The 22,774-nt window shown below is 39.4% G+C and overlaps 1 protein-coding gene across 1 annotated transcript in view; it reads left to right on the forward strand.

The window, feature by feature from the left end:
• The window catches only part of TBC1D4 (TBC1 domain family member 4), a 96,751-nt gene that overhangs the window by 27,702 nt on the left and 46,275 nt on the right, over positions 1-22,774 (forward strand). The window contains exons 8-11 of the mRNA XM_056109836.1: positions 2,404-2,523; positions 11,647-11,721; positions 13,767-13,993; positions 15,810-15,974. Of these exons, the coding sequence (XP_055965811.1) occupies positions 2,404-2,523; positions 11,647-11,721; positions 13,767-13,993; positions 15,810-15,974 (587 nt within the window). The remainder of the gene's footprint in view (positions 1-2,403; positions 2,524-11,646; positions 11,722-13,766; positions 13,994-15,809; positions 15,975-22,774) is intronic.

Genomic DNA, 22,774 nt, shown 5'->3' on the forward strand with positions numbered 1-22,774 from the left:
TCGAACTCAGTGGGCTGTGTGAAAGGCTGGTGTATTACCCCCTGTACTACTGAATTTGTGCTATTTTTTGGTTTATATTTAGTTTGGGGTCCATAACCAGCAGTCTCAGGGTTTACTCCTGGCTCTGCACTCAGAGATCACTCCTGGTGGGGTTCATGAGACCATATGAGAAGGCAGAGATTGAACCCAGGTTAGCTGTGTGCAAGGCAAATGCCCTACTCACTGTACTATTTTTCTCGCCCTACCCCTATACTACTAAATTTAAAGAAAACTTTAGCAAGGCACATGGAGATAAATTAATCATTTTATCCTCTCCCAGTTCCTTCTGTTTGTTGCTGTTATTTCAATAATCAGAGGTCACACAGCTTAATTATAAGCTTGGAGGTAGGGGAAGTCCACATAGTTGTGGTGTTTTCACACATTCTGATGTTAATGCTCACAGGGGTCCCTGTGTCGGTCACACATGTGCTTGCTGTGTGTCGCACTGCTGACTGGCACATCTTTGGTTGTGGTACTTACTGAGGCTGCAGACCTTTGTGGCTGTGCTCACATATGACTGTGTGCCAGAAATTGCACACTTGGTCATTGAGCCAGAGATCCCAGATGAAAGAGCAATCTGGATCATGCTTATCATATGTGGGTGGCATTGGAAAGCAAACTCAAGGCCTCACGTGTGCTTATCAACGCTTTTAGCCACAGAGTAATCCCCAAGTTGGTTTTGAAATGTAGGGACCAGAGTGACAGCACAGCGGGTAGGGCATTTGCTTTGCACGCAGCCAACTGGAGTTAGATCTTCAAAATCTCATATGGTCCTCCAAGTACTGCCAGGAGCAATTCCTGGTTGCAGAGCCAGAAATAACCCCCTCCCACCCAAATGTAGAAGTGGAACTAGAGAGATAGTATAGTGGGTAGGGCATTTGCCTTGCACATGGCTGACCTGGACTTGACCCCTGGTGCCCTTATGGTACGCCAAGACCCACTAGAAGTGATCCCTGAGTGCAGATCCAGAAGTAACCCCTGAGCACAGCAGGATGTAGTACAAACAGAGAAATACAGAAGCATTTGTGATTTGGATACAAAAATAGTATCAACAAAAATTCACAACTTTGAGTGATACATATTTTTAATTGTTTCTTCTTTAAAAGCACAGGCAACCTGCTTTTAATCATACGTAAAAGCGAACACTTGAAGAAGCAATAATGGCATCCCACCAGCTCTTCAGAACCCCTAGCTACAGATGAAGGGATGGAATTTTTGAGCTTCTGACTTAGAATGTATTCCCAGATATATTGAGATTAGAGATTCCCAAACGTATTTGGTCTACCTCTCCTTTTCAGAATAAAACTCATTTAGTGTCAGTAAGTAAACCAACATTAACCTCCCACTTGTACCCTGCTAGCATGACCCCCCACCCCCACCCTCATTGTTTTAGTGCTTTTTGAGGGGTACATCAACCCTATAAAGCAGTCCCGGTGTATTTACCTCTTAATAGCACACATGAGGCTATATATCTAAGACATTCAGAACAAATTACTTTCCTGTGCCCTGTTCCCTGAATCTTTATTATTTCTCATGCCCTGCCCCCATCCTCCAGGTTTTATTATTTTCTGATACCATCCCAGTGTTGAAAAATCTTCACCCCAGTCTTTGTCCCCCTTTTTCTGCCTCTCTAAATCTGGTCTGTCCTTTTTGCCTTAATCATTGATACCTACTACCAAGACTCATGCTTCCAGATTTGGTCCTCCATGTTGCTTTTTATTTAATGCTTAATATGGATGTATTCTTCCCCAAGCCAGTGGCAGACTCTGTCTTCTGGAATGTGTTTGGCTCCTGTACTGTCATAGTGTCAGTTCCATAGGATAAAATCATATAGAGAGAATGTAGTATAGTGGACACAGTATGGAATTTCATGTATCTCAGAACTGCCAGAAACCACTTTTCAGTGTAAAACTAAGTGATCCAGTCACAAATGAAAATTGAATTACGACAGTGGCATTAGCAGAATTTAGCTTTACTGGAAAACTCTTTTTTTCTTTGAAATTTGTTTCCTGTGTTTTTCTCAATAACTTGACTACAAAATATACAAGTTGGAACTGTTAAAGCTGTTAATCATTATAAAAGCAAAGAAAAACTGAGAGTTCAAATTTAATATTTGTGAAAAGCAGCAGAATTATTAGTGGAAAGTAAAGTCATAGAGGAAAGATCTTATTTTATTAATTACTTATAATATTATCACTTGTCTTTTTAACATGCCTGTCTATAATATGAAACCTGGATTATTTTTATTAGAGCTATTGAATAATTCTTGTGCTTTTTAGTGGCTTTGTTATAACCCTGTCTTTAAAACTTGATTTATCCCTGACCAGTTCCTAAATCAAGTTTATCTGGTTATTCTTTCTACAGACCATTTCAAACATCACAATTCCAGAAAATTCAACAAGCAGTGGAAGATTCAAACTTGACATCCTGAAAAATAAAGCTAAGAGATCCTTAACTAGCTCCTTGGAAAATATTTTCTCAAGGGTAAGATTAAAATGAGGCTGTTTTTGATAATAATGTTTGTGCTTTGTAACTGCCTTGTTACCTCTTCAGATGGTTCACAGAAGTTTCTTTCTTCTCCCTCCATACCCAAAAAAGTGAGGTAACTTATTTAGTTAGCACTTATTTAAATTAATATTGCAAATTAAGTTTCATACTCAAATTTATTTTGGAGTGTCTAATAACTGATCTTGAGTAATAGGGTTATGTATAAAGATAGAACTATATAGAAAAGGCATAATGATAGGGCGTTTGCCTTGCGCACAGCCAGACCGGCAGAGCTGGGTTCGATTCCTCCGCCCCTCTCAGACAGCCGAGGAAACTACCGAGAGTATCTCGCCTGCGCGGCAAAGCCTGGCAAGCTACCCGTGACATATTCAATATATCAAACACAGTAACAAGAAGTCTCAAAATGGAGACGTTACTGGGCCCACTTGAGCAAATCAGTGAACAACGGGAGGACAGTGTTTGTTTGCGTTTTGATGCCTAAAAAATTTGATCTTTTGCCTCATAAAATTATAAAGAAGTCCTTCTTTCACTCATTTTTAGGAGCTGATAGCAACTTCTGAAAATAAGTATGAAATACTTGAAAAATTTGTATTCCAGGGGACAGAGACATAGTATATTTGCTTTGCAAAGCTGCTGATTTGGGAAGATCCTTGGTATCACATATGGTCCCTTGATCATTGCAGGGGTCATTTCTGAGTGCAGAGTAGCCCCTGAGAATCTCCAGAGGCCCAATTACCCTTCCCCCCACAAGAATTATTTAGATCCTATTTCATAAATTTGTATGTTTCATTTTCAGGTTTTTGGGTGAATGGTTTTTGGGCCATACCTGGTATTACTCAGGGTTTCTCTCAGCTCTGTGCCCATGGGCTGCTTCTACTGGTGCTTGAGGATGGACCATGTGATACTGGAGATCAAACCTGGTCCTCTTGCATACAGAGCGTGTGCTCCCACCCTGGAACTAGTCTCCAGTCTTCGATAGGCTGTTTTGAAATGAGCAAGATGACTCCCCCTGTCCATTTTCCCTTCCTGAGATGATTCTCCCTAATGCTAGAGCACGTCAATTTTTAGGGGAGATGTCTTGGAGCTAGAGGGTAGGAAAAAGCAATTCTTGTTTTTTGGGGGGCAAGCGGGGTCCACGTGAAGTCGCCCCTCACGTCTTTACTCAGGAGACCATGCAGTGCTTGGACTTGAACTTGGGTCTCTAGCTTACAAAGATTGTGCTCCAGTCCATTGAGATTTCTCTGGCCTCAGCAGTTGTTTTCTCATCACTAAAGCTGGTGTGACAGGGCCGTGGGCCCCCTGGGTGACCCTGACATTGCCTGTGGTGGGGAACAGATGGTGCCAGGGATCTACCTCAAGGGCTGCTTATTTTCGAAGCATGCACTCCCTTTGAGCAACCTCCTGGGCCCTGCTGGGTGAGGATTTTAACAGAGCGCCTATTTAAGTAGGTGGTTGGGGAACCTTAGCCCTAGAAGATTTTATGTTTATGATATTTGAGCAAATTATCTTCTTTTTTTTCTCTGCCAGCTTCTCCCTTTGTGAAATAGGCATGCTCAGACTTGCTTAGCTCACATAGTCACGAAGACGGAAAGTCAGTAAATGAGGAAAGAATCCCACAGTAGGGAAGAGGCAGTCCCTAGCATACTGAGCTCGGAAACCTCTCTCGTGATGAAGCAACGAGAGATATTTCGAGCCTTCCTCACCTTATCGCCATGAAGGACCTTGGCATTCTGCTCAGGGCTTGCCCTCCTGCCTTTGAAGTGCCTCTTACGCAGCCCTGAGCTGGAAGGACACGAAGCAAGGACACCACCAGCCTATTTTGGTCAAGGTGGAATCCATCACTTTTGTCTTCCAAAGTGCTGCCAAGCCTCATAAATTATGTGAGCTCACAAGGACTGGCGTGCACCATGTGCAGCCGAGCAGACTTGGTTAAGTTGGCAGCTACCCATGTCAGAGTAAAGGTTACTGAGAAAAGGCGCCTGTGTACTTCTCAACGTTGGCAGTCAGCTTTCTCTCACTTGAGAGAATGTGTCATCCAGTTTTATAGTAAAACAGACACAGGAGCAGAAAGGTTGGCTCATCGTGACTACCATTTCTCTTCATTTGTTTATTGGTTTGGGGGCCACACCTGGCAATACTCAGTGCTGACTCTGGACTCTGCGCTAAAGGGATCACTCCTGGCAGGCTCTGGGGATCATATGCAGTGCCAGAGATGGAATCTGGGTCGGGCTTATGCTACACAAGCACCCTACCCATTGAACTCTCTCCAGCCCCATCACTGCCATTTTAATATTTAATTTTTTATTATTATTATTTTTTAATTGAATCACCGTAAGATACAGTTGCAAGCTTTCCTGTTTTAGTTTCAATTATACAATGATCAAACACCCATTCCTCCACCAGTGCACATTCTTCACCACCAATGTCCCCAGTATTCCCCCGCCCCCCCTTTCAAACCCTTTCCCTGCCTCCATGGCGGACAATTTCCCCCATACTCTCTCTCTACTTTTGGGCATTATGTTTTGACTGCCATTTTTATTTATTTATTTATTTATTTTAATTTTATTTTTGGGCTTTTTGGGTCACACCCGGCAATGCACAGGGGTAACTCCTGGCTCATGCACTCAGGAATTACTCCTGGCAGTGCTCGGGGGACATGGGGTGCTGGGAATCAAACCTGGGTTGGCCGCGTACAAGGCAAACACCCTACCCGCTGTGCTATCACTCCAGCCCCTGACTGCCATTTTTAAATGCAAAATATTTTCTTTAATAACTCTGGTTGTTTATGAAACCGGCTACATTTTAAAAACGCTTAGGAGCTCAACTAATTAGCTCTTCAGTACTAGGTACAAGGAAAAAAGTTCAATCTCTACTGTATTACCAAATTGTAATATAGTAAAACTGAAAAATTCTTTGTTCAAAGGTGAAAGAACAGAAGTTCATATTTTGATGCCTTGTTGAAGTTTTCTAAAAGAAACACGCATTTATTTAACAACATGTGTATTTCTTAAAGAGAATTGTGTACTATTAAGTGTGAGTCACTGAAGAGCAGCCCTCATCTTCTGCTTTTGAACCAGAGTCATTGTCGTCCCTTATTGATATGTGTGTGATATTGATGTCCTAAGGTTTAGTCTTTTCCCCCTAGATCCCCAAAAAAGTATTTCATCTTAATAAAGTTATGTTGAAACTAAAGGCTTTAGGAATGTTTGCAATGGAAAGGGTCCTCTGGAAAGGGAAGAAGACAGCAGAAATGGTGACAGAGTCAGACTAGGTCTTGTATAAAGGGAAGGATGACTTCAAGTGCAGCATTAAGTGTTTGAAGTCATTTCACAGAAAATTGTGCAACCTAACATAGGCGCTGAAGTTATACTTCAGTCGACTCCAGACTTGTGGACATAGATGTTGAAGTGTCACCCAATCCCCTCAGCCTAAATGGGCCATCAGCCATCAGCTGGGATCCTGTCTCTGAGCAGTTATTTGTATTGGTTGAGTGTGTGCAGGGCCTGAAGTGGTCACTTCGAATCACGTGTCTTTAGATGGAGAGTAACCACTGTGAAAGGCTGGACCCCAAGGTCCTATGAGAGCTAACTACTGATATCCTAGATTTTGAGGCAACAGCTTAATAAACATTCTGGGAATCCTGTTAGACAGAATAGTTTAAGGATGTAATGAGAATGTTGTGGCGAGGAAGTGGCTGGTGCCCTTCTATTAATTTTTGTTTGGTTACTCTTCTATGTTTAATTTCCCATCCTGTAACATAGAGTTTTAAAGTAAGTTTTTGTTCTTTCTGCATGAGGGAAAACAAAAACAAAAACAAAAACACCCAACCAGTCAAGCACTTGGATAAAACAGCACTATTGTTTCCTAGCATGAGAATGACTTGATTCCTGTCTGTTTTCCCTAGGGTGACCAAATTGCCATGTTAAGATAACCAGGCAGGGTCAGAGTGATGGTATAGTGGGTAGGGTGTTTGCATTGTATGCTGGTGACCTGAATCTGATCTGAGTTTGATCCCGGGCACCCCTGAGCCCCCTGACGACAGAGCCAGGAGTAAGCCCTGAGTACTATGGGGTGTGGCCTAAAAACAAAAGATAATCAAGCAGATGGGTATTTGAGTTGAAGTTTAAATGATAGCCAAGAACTGGGGAAATAGTTTAAGGAAATAGCACTTGTCTTACCTTGCTCCGGAGATGTTCTTAGTTTGATTCCCAGCACCCACTAACTGTGAGTCCTCCCTCCCATTCACCCACCCCACAAACAACTCACTGCCCCCTATATAACAGAAAGCAACCTAGACTTTACTGTATGTTTGCCTTGTCACATCACAGCAACAAAGAGAACTAAAGAAGAAAGAAATTTGATCAGGATTTAGATCTGCAGAATTACACTTAAACAGACAACTACGTTTTTTTTCTGACAATTCTGCTTTTCTGCAAAGCTTCATCTGCAGGAGCGAGCGCTGGAGAAGCGCTCAGGACCTTCACTTTTTAGTTACACTTCCTGAGTTAAAATTGCTCTAATGTGTGTAAGCTTTGCCAACATAATCAGAACTTTACTTCCCTTATCTGCAAAGTTGAGCTAATTAAGTCTACTTCATGCGAATTAAATGAGATTATCCAGTATAGAATGCCTAGCATACTGTAAAGGCTCATGATTATGTATTCAGCAATATTGTATCAGCTGTTTGTGTGTGTGTGTGTGTGTGTGTGTGTGTGTGTGTGTATGTGTACATATGGATGAACATATTTCTGGACACATCATAAAACACTCCCTACCCATTTTCCATAATTACCACACCGTATTTGGTGGGGTTCAGACAGTAGGCAACAAATCATAGAGGGACATCACTGTCACTGTCCTCCCATTGTACATCGATTTGCTCCAGTGGACCCAGTAACATCTCCACTTTGAGACTTGTTGTTACTGTGTTTGGCACATTGAAGACGTCACTGGTAGCTTGCCCGGCTTTGCCTTGCGGGCAAGATACTCTCCGTAGCTTGCCAGGCTCTCTGAGAGGGGCGGAAGATTCGAACTTGGGTTGACCATGTTGGCTGCGTGCAAGGCAAATGCCCTACCCACTGTGCTATCACTCCAGCCCATAGAGGGACATATATATATATAATATTATATATAGATAGATAATAAGATGTCCAAGATATATCTTGGACATCTTGGACATCTTATTATCTCATTCCTACTTTGGACAAACTGGCAGGCTACCGAATATAACCTGCCCACACGGCAGAGTCTGGCAAACTCCCCATGGCATACCCAATAGGCCAAATACCAGTAACAATGATGGGTCTCATTCTCCTAACTCTGAAAGAGCCTTGAATATGGCACTTTTTAAAAAATCTCAGGGCTAGGACGAAGGAGACATTACTGGAGCCTGCTCGAGGCAATCAATGAATAACAGGATGGTTGTGATCGTGATCGTGATCTTGGAGAGCCTGGCAAGCTACCCGTGGCATATTTGATATGCCATAAGCAGTAACAATAACGGGTCTCATTCCCCTGACCCTGAAAGAGCCTCCAATATGGCAGCATTGGGAAAGACAAGTAAGGAGAGGCTGCTAAAATCTCAGGGCTGGGATAAATGGAGACATTACTGGTGCCTCCTCAAGTAAATCCATGAACAACGGGATGGCAGTAATACAGTGTATATATACACAAATAGCTTATAACATATGTGTAAATATTTGGTTTATATGTACATATGTGATTTTAGGCACAACCAGCAGTGTTCAGGTCTTACTCATGACTCTGTGCTAGGGATTACTCCTGGCAGAGCTTGGGAGATCATATGTGGCACCAGAGCTCAAACTGGGGGTGGTTGCATACAAGTGAAACATTTTAATTTCTGTATTACCTCTTCTGCCTCCCCCTTAAAAAATAATTTTATAATTCATTTAGCAGTTCTTTAGGGAGCCACCAGGAATGTAAGCCATAATTAGTATACATAGATAGGAATAAATGTTTCTCCTACAAACGAAATACCAAAAGTATGAAGTCAATTTGAGAACAAGTATAAATTCTTAAAACTTTCTGATAGTAGACATAAAATGAAATTTTTAATTTACAGAAAGCTGGAGTTGAAAGATTCTTCCAGAAAGTAAAGCAAATGACCCAGAAATGAGAAACAAGAGAACGTGGTAAAAAAAACTAAAGGATCCATCTGGAGATCCAAATGCCACCTCGCTCTTGTTTGGTTTCAGGAAGAAGGAAATGCATACAGAAATATTCCAAGAAATCATTTTAGAAATTTCTCAGAGCTAATGCACTCGTGTTTCCAGATTTAATAGGCTCTTCTAGAAAACATACAATAACAAGGACTGAATAAAGCCATGCCGGAACACACCATTGTGAAATTTCAGAATGCTCCAGGGTAGAGTTAAAATCTGTTCCAGGGAGAAATAAATAGGCCACACATACACACACAGACTCAGAATCGCAATGTCATTAGACTTTGTGCCTGAAGACACTTGAGTAACGCTAATATATTTTGAAGGTAAGTTTTTGATCAAAATTATATGCTTGGCCAAACGATAATTTCACTTCAAGTGTAGAATAATGCAATTGATAGACATGTGAGTAAAAACTAAATTCTCCTCAGCCTCCTTTTCTCAGAAAGTACTTGGAGCTTATGTTCCACCAGAATAAGGAAGTAATCTGAAAAAGTGGAAGACAGAATCATTGATACAGAAATCCCAACACAGAGTTACAGGAAAAGAGATTTCTGGATTGATAGTGATGGAAAATGCTGGAAAGATTTATTTAGCAAGCAAATTGCCATCAGCTCAGACTGTGTCAGAAATACTGGGGTGTCCATAGTGGTAACTCAGAAAGAAAAAAATTATTTTAAAATTATTATTATCTTAAGGTTTTGAGCCACATCTGGCAAAACTCAGGGTTCAGTCCTGCTTCTGCACTCAGTAATCACTACTGCTTGGGGAACCATATGGGGTGCTAGGGGCTGGCATATGTAATTTGCAATCTACCCACTGTACTATCTCTCAAACCTCGAAGAAAAAAAAGTATTGTAAAGATAGGTGACACTGAGCTTTGTTGTAGACTTTCGTAAAAAAAAAAAAAAAAGTGATAGCCCTTAACTCCATGGACAAAATTATACAAGATGTGAATTTTAATGATAGTGCCTGTGACATAATATTTGCAAAATCATAAAAATCTAAACACAAAATAATGATTTATTTTGTGTTTATATATAATTGTGATATATATATAATTTTGTGATATATATATAATTTTAAGAAAGAATCCTGAAAGAGGGAATTATGAGGATGGTAATTGAATTCAGAATACTCAAAGTCTCACCATCTGGAGTGGGAAGTCTCAATAGATAATGTCTAGAATAAGACAGTCAAGAAATAAAACTGCAAACGGGATAACAAAAGCATCAACAATAATTTCAAGTTTTTGCTTTTATGGGAATAGGATTTAGTCCATGAAAAGGGGTTTGGGACTTCATTATAGATCTTTGAAAATTGATGCAGTTTTAATTTTAATTAAAATTTAAATAATATGCCAGAGAGTTGTTCTAGGGGTGAAGACACTTGCCTCATACAGCTGACCCTGGTTCTAGCCTCAGCACCACCGAGGTCCCCAATTCATCGTTGGTATAGCCCTGCAGGCCCCTGAACACCTTCAGGGATGCCGAATATTTCCAGCACTGTGAGGCTGGAGCAGCACCACGTTTTTGAACCCTTGACTGAGAACTGGGAGGACCTCCTGAGGATCCAAAAAATGTGTTTTATTATATTCATTAATTTAATTAATTTATTTATTTAGGTTTTTGGTTCACACCCAGTGATGCTCAAGAATTACTTCTGGCTCTGCTCTCAGAAATTACTCCTTTGGTGCTTGGGGGACCATATGGGAGGCTGGGGATCTATCCCAGGTCAGCTGTGTGCAAGGCAAGGTTCTATCTCTTCGTCCCCAAAATTGTTTTTAAAATTAAATTTAATTCATCCACCAATTACACTCAAATGTTTATGGAGACAAACTTAATACTATAAAGTACAATACTAGCATTTTTATACATAGAATCTCACTGATTAGACTTGTATTTCCTGTTATTCTTAATAAAAATTTCTGTATGTTTTAGAGTTATGTAGAGAACTTCTTAGACTGTATTTTATCCCAACACCTGTATTGTCTTTTCTTTTCTTTCAATCGCTGGTATCAGTTTTTTCCTATACCAATGAAAGGAACTAGGTAAGATCATCACTTTGGTGTCTCTCATATCAATTATGGAATCTATACCAAAGTACTTATGTGAAAAAAGAAATAATTCATCAAAATTGAAATGGACTGTTCGAGTCTTCTAGAGAAAATACTGAGGCAGTTTTCCATTAAGGAATAGGTAAAGGTAAAGGTAAAGGCCCTCCCGTTGATCGTCGATTTGCTCGAGCGGGCCCAGTAACGTCTCCATTGGAGACTTTGTTGTTACTGTGTCTGGCATATCGAATACTCTCGGTAGCTTGCCGGGCTCTCCGAGAGGGGTGGAGGAATCGAACTCGGGTCGGCCATGTTGGCCGCTTGTAAGGCGAACGCCCTACCCGCTGTGCTATCGCTCCAGCCCTAAGGAATAATTAATGAAATACAGTGCATACATTTTAGGTTGCAGTTTTCTTTTGTTATTTGTCTGTTTTCAGTATGCAATATTATATATGGCATAATGTAGTGTGAATTAATGATGTTTGCAATCTATGTTGTGTCATTTTCCTCATACATATTGTGATTTATTGTGCTAGTCCATCTACACTTGTGTTTTATCTTTATGAAACATGAAGTTAATGGGTCTCCCACTGATTTTATGGAAGAATAATGTTTAACTGGTAACCAGAATAACTTCAAACGAGTACTTAGTCTGAGTATGGAGTTATCTCATATCCGATTTATAAATCATGGAAAAGATAGGGAACCTTGTTGGAAAGACCATTTGTTTTGCCAATGGATTTGAGTGACTTACAAAAGTCTCAGTTTAATGCTAACATGAAGAGTTTATCTACAAATGCCTTCTGTAGCTTAGAGGTGAAGTTCAGCCCACATGAACAATTTAATTTTGTTTTCTTTTCTCAGGGAGCGAACAGGATGCGAGGTCGTCTTGGAAGTATGGAGAACTTTGAAAGGTCCAACAGTCTTGCTTCTGAGAGGGTATGTGAACAGAAGTATAGTGCCCTTTTTTTCACTCTTCATTGTGGCTTGTCAAAACCCCACACAGAGTGTGGTGCTAGATTGTTTGATCCATGAAACCCCACCATTATCAGTATTATAAATTAAAAATTTAATTTTTTATTGTAAAATAAAATTAAAAAAAGAAAACCCAGGTGCCTGAGAAATAGTACAGCAAGAAGGGCGCATGCCTTACATGCCACCGACCCAGATTCTATCCCCAGCATCCCATATGTGGAGTAACTGCCAGGAGTAACCCCTAAGCATCCTCGGTTGTGATCCCAAACAAACAAAGAAACAAAATTAAAATAACGACCCAACACTGATATGGTAATGTGCATGGTTATTTTTATTACGAATCCTTTAAGACTCTTGAAAACAAATATTTAAGACTTTTATTTATTTTTTATTGTTATTGGATCACCATGAGATAGTTACAAAGTTGTTCATGATTTGGTTTCAGTCATACAGTGTTCTAATACCCAACCCTTCACCAGTGTGCATTTACCACCACCAATGTCCCCAGTTTCCATCCTACCAACCAACTTCCCACTCTTCTGTGGCAGGTACTTTTCTTCTCTCTCTCTCTCTCTCTCTCTCTCTCTCTCTCTCTCTCTGCCCTCCCTCTCCCTTTCCACTCCCCTGCTCCCCCTCCCCTCCCCCCACTCCACTTTCCGGGCTTAATGGTCTGCAATACAGATACTGAAAGGTTATCGTGCATATTCTTTTTTCAACTTTCAACACTTAGTTCTTGTCCAGAGTGATCATTTCCAACTATCATTGTGAGACCTTCTTATACTTAATGAGAAGATTGTAGGTATATGTGTTCTGTTCCTTTTTCAGTGCAAGTTTGTAACAGAACCAGTAGCTTCAGGCTGTCCGGACTGTGTTCTACTAGACTTTTTGCTGTCTGGAGGTAGGAAGTGTGTGGAGAATAGTATTTAGTACTTAAGCAACTTTAGGAACAAAACGCTTGAAGAGCCAGACACTGAATTGCTACGTTGTACAGTCATCCTTTTATCTTTTGTTCTCTCCCCATGTTACTCTCCCTCCCTTCTCATCCAGTATTTTTCAACTTTCCGTGACATTTGATTCTTTTTTTAATCTCTAGGCAGTTTTCAAAATTAGGTATGACTTCCTGTTTCCTGTATCAGGCAACATTGTTACCTGAGATTTAGGCAGTCAGCTTTCTCTTATTTTTTAATGGAAAAATATTTAAATGTTCTTGCTGAACTTGTTGCAGAGAGACTTGAGGATTTAGCCGGTTGTGGAGACTGTTAGCAGTAGCTCACGCTTATCAAGCCGGACATTTGTCCAGTGGTGCCTGTTTGGAGAGTTTAAACAGCATACCTGTCCAAATGGCAAGATTTATGACCACCACTCATGCTATGAGATACATTCCAACCTAGTCCTCTGTTCATTCATTTCCTGTTTTTCATGTCTTTTACACAATTTAACCTCAGGGACTGTGCAATCAGAAAAAAAAAAAGCCACAGTGAAGGACGATCTTTAGTTGGCTTTCTTTTATTTTCCTGAAGGCTTCGCCATGAGATTTGGACACTTCAGCATTGTGATATTGTTTTGACAGTACAGGAAACATGCAGCCGATAAGTCACGGAAATCAGTAGATATGTAAACACAGGCTCCACCCTCTGTGGGTCAGGATCTCTTTTCATCTCTGATCTCACAGAGAGGAAAGTGCTGCCTCTTGCTTACCCCAGAGTGTGAGGGCAGAGAATACCTTTCCCTTATCTTCCCTTTCACTAGCTGGCCTATCCTTACTGTCCTTAGAGGCTTATCTGGGGGTGGTGGTGGGGGAATGGGTGGTGGTGGTGGTGATGCTGATTAGCCTTCAGCTTGGATTGAGTGGGAAGAAGAAAAAAAAAAAAGGTAGGTTTGGTCCAGACCCAGGAGGAAGCAGAGGCACCCTGGCTGTCTCTTTCTGAGCTCCCGGCTGCAGCAGGCAGGCCCTAGGGGGGTCCCGGAGGAGAGATCGACCCCTTGACCGCTTGCTTCTTGCCTTGCAGGACTATTCTCCTGGAGACTCTCCGCCCGGCACCCCGCCCGCCTCCCCGCTGTCCTCTGCGTGGCACACGTTCCCCGAGGAGGATCTGGACTCGCCGCAGTTCCGAAGACGGGCGCACACCTTCAGCCACCCACCGTCCAGCACCCGGAGGAAGCTGCACCTGCATGAGGGCCGGGCCCACGGCCTGCGCTCCCCATTGCTGCGCCAGAGCTCCAGCGAGCAGTGCAGGTGAGTCCGGGCTCTGCAAGGCCAGGGGCATGCTCACCTACGGTACCCCATCTCCATCCTGGGCTCGGTCCCTACAGACTCCAGGCCCCTTGTTCGTTTATGCTGCGGCCCATGTGTCTTTGTTTAAATTTTTTTTTAGAAAGACCAAAGATTGATGGTTCCAAAAAAGTTTCTAAAAAATTAGGCAAGTTGAAAGGGGGACACACCCAAAGGATAAAAGAGTGAGAGCGAGAGCGTTTTAGGATGGAAACAAGTTGCCTTTCTCCCCCTCCAGCACAACCCTACCCCCCACGAAAAATGAAGCCCATAGCTATCAGACTGTTGTTTTTGTCGGAAAAAAAGAAACCCGCTGACAAGACTTGTTACTCAGCGTCTTCTTGTTCATGGCACAAGAGAACGAAGTCAGCAAACAGGAAAATAACGTAGCAGGAAAACTTCCTTCGAGCCGCCCGTAAAATGCAAGCGCTCAGAAAAATCTCACCCAAGTGAGCTTCGGGCAGCAGATAAGATTTGACAGTTTTCATTTCACTGTAAATGGAAGCCAAGTAGGAAAGCTGTTAATATCTAGATTAAATTGCTCTGGGTGCATATCGTGGCTGTCAGGAAGAATCTATTAGGAATTCTCTTACTCGGTGTTTCAGAAATTATTTAGTGAAGTTATTTGGTGAAAAGTTTGTAAGCAGTAATAAAGAGGGTAAAACTAGAACTGTAAAATGATTATACTTTCCATTGTGTAGCCCTAGTGAGAATTTATATCCTGGAACTAATTTTGTTCCTGCTCATTTCCTATGAGTTTGAAGTTGGAAACAGGGTATGATAAATCAAATCCCTGTTGGGAAAAAAAATAACCCAAATAGTAAGATTAATTATTTTTTATTAGTTATCAAATTTACTACCATTTCTTCCAGGGAATTTCGTCCTCATTGTTTTTGAATAACTTGCGATTAAAGAATGATAAATAGAAGATGAAAGAATTCAGAAAAGTTCATTCTAACTCAATCTTTTATGAAAAAGATGAAATATTCATATATATCTATTTTTATTTATCTCAGACATTAAATACATTTTTCCAAAATAATTATTTTCAAAGTTTTGAAACATTACTTACTGACTATAAATGATGGTATATTTCTTCCTTTAATTTTTCACATTTTATGATGTATAAGCTACTATAATTTCTATCAATATAAAATATGCTATTTCTATCATTGTGAAAGCTTGTTATAAATTAAACATTTTAAGAAAGAGATGGGTAAGAGATTTAAAGAAAGCCAAAACTGCCTAATTTCACAGACTGCAGGAAAGAATGTGTATATTCATGTTTTTTGAACCAAAGAGGTCCTGTAATGACATTTAGTTACCAAACATGCTGTTATAAAATTTTCAGAACGGTTTGTCTCTTTGAAACACTCAAGTCTTTGAACTCCTGAAACGTGGTTTTTCCTTCTGGAATTTGTTTTCTGTAATTATTTGTGTTTTTCTACTTTTTTTTTCTCTCTCAAATATGTTTTGCATGTAAAAACAAACACTTCCCCCTGTATTAAAATAGTTAAGAATTTTATAGAGAGCAACACATTTGGGTTAGAAATACTGCTTATATGGGCAACTCAATTTTATGAAACACTGAAACTAGGTCATAATCGTCTAAGTAGAAAAGTGCATGCTTCTTTTCTTTCTGTTTGAGATCGAGCCCTGATCTTTTAGAGGAAAGATTTGGTTAATAGCAAGAACCTGTTTATATGCTTTTTTTTTACATACTGAATGAATTTTGCCAAAATATAAATTAAGACAAATTTGCTGTATTTTCTGTACTCAGCATCCTACCATCAGGTCGGCGCATGCACAAGGAGACTAATTCTTCCTCCAGTCTTCCAAGTCTTCATACTTCCTTCTCTGCCCCCTCCTTCACTGCCCCCTCTTTCCTGAAAAGCTTTTACCAGAATTCAGGTAGACTGTCCCCACAATATGAAAATGAAATCAGGTGAGATCAGTGTCCTCTGTTTGCAAAGCAAAACTTTCTGCAGTGATATACTGAAAATGTTACTGGAGAGTGGCTAATTATTGTGGAGTGACATGTTTGCACCATTATACTTACAGTACTAATCCTGTTTCTAACAGACTGGTTTCAGTGCTATTTGATAAAAATTAAGAACACTTATAAAAATCAGCATTACAAAACTCTGTCGTTAGATTCTTGATGATGTGGTGATTTTACTTTGAAAAATGTTTTTAGGGGTACTATTCATGTCTTTCTTTGCCTTGGGCCCCTACATTTAAGCCTTGTTTTGTTTGGAGCAAGAAGGCCTGGTGCTAACAGAGTTAACAAGTCTCCCTCCGTCAGGCCTACTTTTTGGGTCTGCTTATTTGTTTTCAGCCTTCCTCTGTGTCTTATGGAGTCCAGAATCACTAAATGAAGGAACTGTAGTAAAGTGATTGATAGCACCTAAAATAATCTTTCTTTTTCAGTTTATAGGGTACTTGGTGGCCATTTATATGATATTTTTAAAAGTCATATTGACTATTTTTAATCACATTGTAAGTCACATGTTAGGCCATCAGGATATTGTTAGCAACTGTTTCAGATAGCCTGATGCATATTTTTGAGTCTTGAAGGCATTTGATTTTGTTTTGGTTTTGTCCCCAGTATTTAAAATATATAGTATATTAAGTTTTGTTGGTTTTTTTTATTTTTTCAGCTCCAAAAAATGAAATGTGGTAAAAATAAAGTAAAGGCCCTCCCGTTGATCATCAATTTGCTCGAGCAGGCCCAGTAATGTCTCCATTGGAGACTTTGTTGTTACTGTGTTTGGCATATCGAATACATCACGGGGAGCTTGCCAGGCTCTGTCGTGCAGGCTCGATACTCTCGGTAGCTTGCCGGGCTCTCCGAGAGGGGTGGAGGAATCGAACTCGAGTCGGCCATGTTGGCTGCGTGCAAGGCAAATGCCCTACTGCTGTGCTATCGCTCCAGCCCTGAAATGTGGTAATGTTTTTGATAGTTGTCTTTTGAAAAATTCGGGATTGTAGGGCTGGAGAGATAGTACAAAGGTAAATGTGCTTGCCTTGCACACAGCCAATCCCAGTTCAATCACTGGCACTGTATATGGGCCCCCAAGCAATTAGCACAGAACCAGTAATAAGTGCTGAGCACCACAAGGTATGGCTCCAAACCCAAGAAAAATTTTTGAAATTAAAAGTTCTTACTAATTATTCACAATTGCGGCTGGATGTTAGGAGATGGAAGGGCTAAGTTGGGAATTCATCTAAAGGGATTGTTGTTGATTTTGAAGGTTGTGGGATGCATTTCTGCTTTCTTATGTATGGCTTGGCTCATTCACTCCATTGCTGTATAGTATTCCATTTAGATGCACAAATTTGTCCACTCTCAACATTTGGGTTATTTCTGGATGTATAGTAATCAATAGTTCTTGCAGTCCGGAGAAGGACTATTTACCAAGAGGAGTACAAACTATCAACCAGTTTGTTTGGTAAAAAAGTCATCTTGGATTTTCTTTGGTCTCCTTTCTTTCAGACTTAAGAAATTCCAAAACTTTGTGTGTAATGAGGTAACCTTTAGTATCAAGTGACATTCTTCTAATTGTTGAATTATCTCTGAGTGTCTTTTATCAGCATGTGCCAGTGTATTTTTCATTCCAAGAAACATGATTAATAATGATTAATAAAATTCGTATCTAAACCTTCCTCTGAATTAGTGCAAAGTCATGTTCAAACATTGAGTTTCTTTCGAAGGGAGAAGATGAATTTAGAGTCATTTTTTTATAAGTCGAAAGGGATATTAAGAAAGTTGACCACAAAAACAGAATAATACATATGCATTATGAAATAAGCTTAGAGGTTTGTTATATGCCATGTAAAAATCTCAATTTGCCTTATTGCAGAGTACTAGTTATTAATATTACACTTCCAGTGAAACATATTTACAGTTTTAAATTGTACTTTAAAGTGAGCATCAGAAGGATTTCACTTTCCTTCCTGAAACAGCCCATACTTAATAAAAAACGATTAGAAATAGTCATGAAGAAACCTTATGGAGTGCAGCAGCGGTGGCCTTTGTTTGTTTGTTTGTTTGTTTTAAGACTAAGATTATAATAGAGCTCAAGGTTATGTATTCATCTTCAGTAGTTTCTGTTCAGATATGTATTACATTCTTTCTTACAGCTTTCCTTGGCCTTCTATACTTCTATACTGCCTGGAAGTTTATTGAAGTCGGAAGGCAAATGTTAGTTTTGCTTTTGAATATATATTCACTATTTGGTGGGGGAAAAAATACTTCTTTGAAGTGCTGTATTTAAACATGTGGAATACTTTTAAATTTGTGGAGTCGGGGCCAGAACCATAGTATAGCAGGAGAGGTGCTTCCCTTGTACACCATTGGCCCAGGTTTGATCCCCAGCATCCCACATGTTCTCCTGGGCCTACCAGAAGTGATCCCTGAGTCCAGAGCCAGGATAAAGTCCTGGCACAGCCAGGTGTGGCCCACAAACCAAAACATAATTAAATGCATTCGTAAGATCATTAACATATTTTCTGTTTCTTTGGCTCTAAGAAGTTGAAAAAGATTACTTTTTCATACAGTTTACCATATTTTTTAATCATCTTGTGGGTTGTTTCCAGTGTAGAATGAATAGACCAAAAGACACGGAAAGGTTTTTATTATTAAATTTATTTTTAAAAGGATACTCATCATAAACATGTGGCCCAGTTCATGCCCAGTGTGGGCAGCCCATCCGGGTCACCCAGTCAGTAAATGGAATACTGCCATCATCCTGCAGTTCCTCACCCCTCTTTGTGACCTTGATTGCCATCATTTCATTTTGCCTGGTTTCGAATGTAATGAAATGAAATGATGCATTCTTTGAAGTATTGCCTTTTCACTGAACATTAGCTTCCCACAGATCTAATATTCCACAAGCCTTTAGAATTTATTTCTGTTTTTTTGGGTGTGGTTTAGTTCATTCATTTTATGGCTGTATAATATTCCACCAAAATACATTGTAATTCACCCACTGGACATGTGAGTTTGTTTTAATTTTTTGTGAAAAAGTATTGCTATGGATATTATTATACTTCTTTTTCACTGTATATACACATGCATTTTTGATGATGATCAATATAATAGTAAAACTATCAGACAAAAATTCACTCAATAGGATTGTATCAATGACTTGGTCTCTTAGATAAGATCGTTAGTTCCAGTCTTAGAGAGGACTGGGGCAAGGAAATACTGCAGTGGACGTGGGTTTGATTTTTCAGCACCCTATGGTTCTATTATAATCTTAGTCTTAAAACAAACAAACAAACAAACAAACAAAGGCCACTGCTGCTGCACTCCATAAGGTCTCTTCATGACTATTTCTAATCGTTTTTTATTAAGTATGGGCTGTTTCAGGAAGGAAAGTGAAATCCTTCTGATGCTCACTTTAAAGTACAATTTAAAACTGTAAATATGTTTCACTGGAAGTGTAATATTATTAACTAGTACTCTGCGATAAGGCAAATTGAGATTTTTACATGGCATATAACGAACCTCTAAGCTTATTTCATAATGCATATGTATTATTCTGCACCCTATGGTTCCCTTACCAACACCTAGTACAGTTCTACAGGCCCCACATTCTGAGAGAGGCCTAGGTGGTGCCTGGCACTGCAGGCCTTAGCAATTTTGCATCTTTAAATCCTAGTATTGAGCTGCTGGCTTGGTTAGTGACAAATTACCAGTTGGGTCCCTGGGACACCTGAGTACTACTTGGGAGGTGACCCTCAAAATCTTATGGAGGGTATTTTAAAATTTATGTTTCAAAATAACATGATATTTACAAGAAATATGCAACAGTATTATGGAGAATTCCTACTAACCCTTTACATGAATTTTTATCAGTTTTGTCTAAATGTTTATATTTTGTGCTAGGGCTTGAATCCATCATGCATGTGTGTATAGAATATATATGCTCATGGAGTTGCACCTCTAGCTCAGATTTATCAGTTTTTCACATTTGCTTATTTGCTTTATCATTCTCCTTATCTATTCTCATATATGTACATGTTAACATATATGTAGATTTCTAAATATGCATTGCCAAGTAAGGTTAGTATATGTCACTATCCTCCCATTGTTCATCAATTTGCTCGAGCGGGCCCAGTAATGTCTCCATTTTGAGACTTGTTGTTACTGTGTCTGGCATATCGAATACGTCATGGGTAGCTTGCCAGGCTTTGCCGTCTGGGCGAGATACTCTCGGTAGCTTGCCGGGCTCTCCGAGAGGGGCAGAGGAATTGAAATCAGGTTGGCCATGTTGGTTGCATACAAGGCAAGCAGCCCTACCCACTGTGCTATCGCTCCAGCCCAAGGTTAGTATATATTAACATCCATATTTATTTCTACTAGCATATCTAATACAAATATTACTTCTTAAAAGGTTTATAATCTTAAATTCAAAATAGACATCTTTCTCTAGGACCATTATTCTGAAATTTTATAAACATGTCACTTTACTGTTTTTAAGCAGACTAGAAAAAAGGAACCAAGATATTTTTAATATCTTGGTTTATTGATTAGCTCAACTGTACATCATTTAAATGATAAAGGAAAGAAAATAAAACTATTTGTTTTAACTTTGAAGTACTTAAAATTTGTATTTTATCATTTAGTGATTAAAGGTATAGTTATGATGATAAGGTATATTATCATAATATTTATTTATCAAATAATATATCAAATATCTATTTCATGACCAAGCATTTTTGGTCCTTATAATTGCTTCTCAGCTTTTAATCCTATAACTAAAAGTTTATTTATATTGAACTTTATTGGTTAACTGTTATTTCTTCCATTTATTATGAGTATTTTTAGTGAGAAAATAAGGTATTGCAGACAATGTGCCTTTGCTACAATTTGGGGTCCATAGTTCTCTCATAATTATTCATTTTTGATAAAATATTGCCTAAACATTCTTTATGGGTTATTATTGAAATAGCCCTTTCTGTTTTATTAATGACATGAAAATGCCTTTTTATTCTAAATTCTAGTTTTGAATTCCTTTCTCTGTGTGTTAATGACATTCCTTGTTTTTTCCTGTTGTACTAGACAGGACACTGCTTCAGAATCAAGGTGACTGGAGACTTAACAGCTTTACATTTTAAAGTCATAAATTCTCCCAATTGAATATCATTATTAGTTTAAAACTTTTGGCTGTCTTCTGAATGCATGACATTATTCTGTGCTATGACTGGGTATATACTAGGGAAAATATAACCTCTGGTAAAATCCTAAAAGCACAACTGATCACATAAAATATTGATTGATAGAAGGGCTGGAGAGATATTTGAGGGGTAAGACACTGGCTTTGCATGTGGCAGACTCTGGTTCAATCCCTGGTGCTGGGTATGGTTCCCAGAACATTTCCAGGACTTATCCCTATGCCCAGATCCAGGAGTAAGTAAGCCCTGAGCACCACTGGTTGTGGTCAAAATCCAGCAAGAACAAAAGAAAAATGTGGCTTTCGGGGTGGGGATGCAACTCAGTGGTTGACTATATGCTTCCCATGTATGAGGCCCTTTCCCATGTATGAGTCCCCAGCACTGCCCCCAAACCAAACAAAAAGTGAAAAATAAATTATGATAGATAGGTATCATGTTTCTACTCTATTCCATGCTGACATTTCCTGTGGGCTGGACTCTGACTTTCAACTAAAGCCTAATTTTTGCTATGAGTTAACACATTAATTTGCTCATTTAAGAATATGTACGTAAATTCCTAAAAGGAAATTTTTTTATTTGAAAAGTTCCAAGAAAGTGCAGAAAGGAGTGTCCTGAAGGAAGAATACTCATAAAGCCGAGCCTGCTTTTCACCTGAAGAGGATGATGAGATCATGAGTATTTTTGCTCATCTTAATTTCTGTCACAATGATTATTTTGAAAACCAGTGATGTAGTGCAGAATTCCAGCTGATCTGGATGCAGAAAGCACCGACTTCCTCATTGTGAAATCTGGCTCCATCACTGATAATGTCTCTTCCTCTGGACCCTCATGCGGTTCTTGCTGAACACCCAGATCACAGCTGAGCAGTTTAACTGAAAACATTTGTTCTTGGCTTCTTTCCCCTGGGCCGACAGTTTGCTCATATTTCAACTTCATGGAAAACCATACAAGCCTCTCTCCCTATTTAGAACTTACTTAATGCTAAAACAAAACAAAACAAAACAAAACAAAAAAATGCACACTTGGGGCCAGTGAGTGAGGGGAACAATATAGCCCATACTTCGTATGCAAGAGACCTGGGTTTCAGCTTCAACACTGCAGGATCCCCTGAGCACTCCTGGGAACAACCCAAACACAAAGCTCAGAGTGACCCCCAATACCACCGAATGTGGCCTAAAACAACAAAAAACCAAATTGCATTCAGCATAATTTTAGAAAATAAAATATTTGTTCTTTTTTTGGTTAAGCTTGGTTTACCTTTCCCCTTCCTTTGATTACTGTAGAGGTTGCGGTGGCCGTGATGTTCTGGGGTTTTACAGGTGCCAGGCTTTGGTGCTTATACAAAATTCTTTTTAAAATTTAATTAAAGGTAAGACTTAAATGTAGAAATATTAAAGCTATGGCCATATTGGTGAAATGCACCAATAAAATAATAAAAAAAATGAATCAATGAGTTGTTGAAGGAAGAAAGTTTAAGTATTGATACATAGAGAGTATCTTCCTCATGAATTGTTTCTATAGTTCACTCATGTTCATATAAGCATTAGTGTTTTGGGAATTAGT

Source organism: Sorex fumeus, unplaced genomic scaffold (assembly GCF_029834395.1).
Source record: "Sorex fumeus unplaced genomic scaffold, SorFum_2.1 ptg000008l, whole genome shotgun sequence".
NCBI classification, from domain to species: Eukaryota; Metazoa; Chordata; class Mammalia; order Eulipotyphla; family Soricidae; genus Sorex; species Sorex fumeus.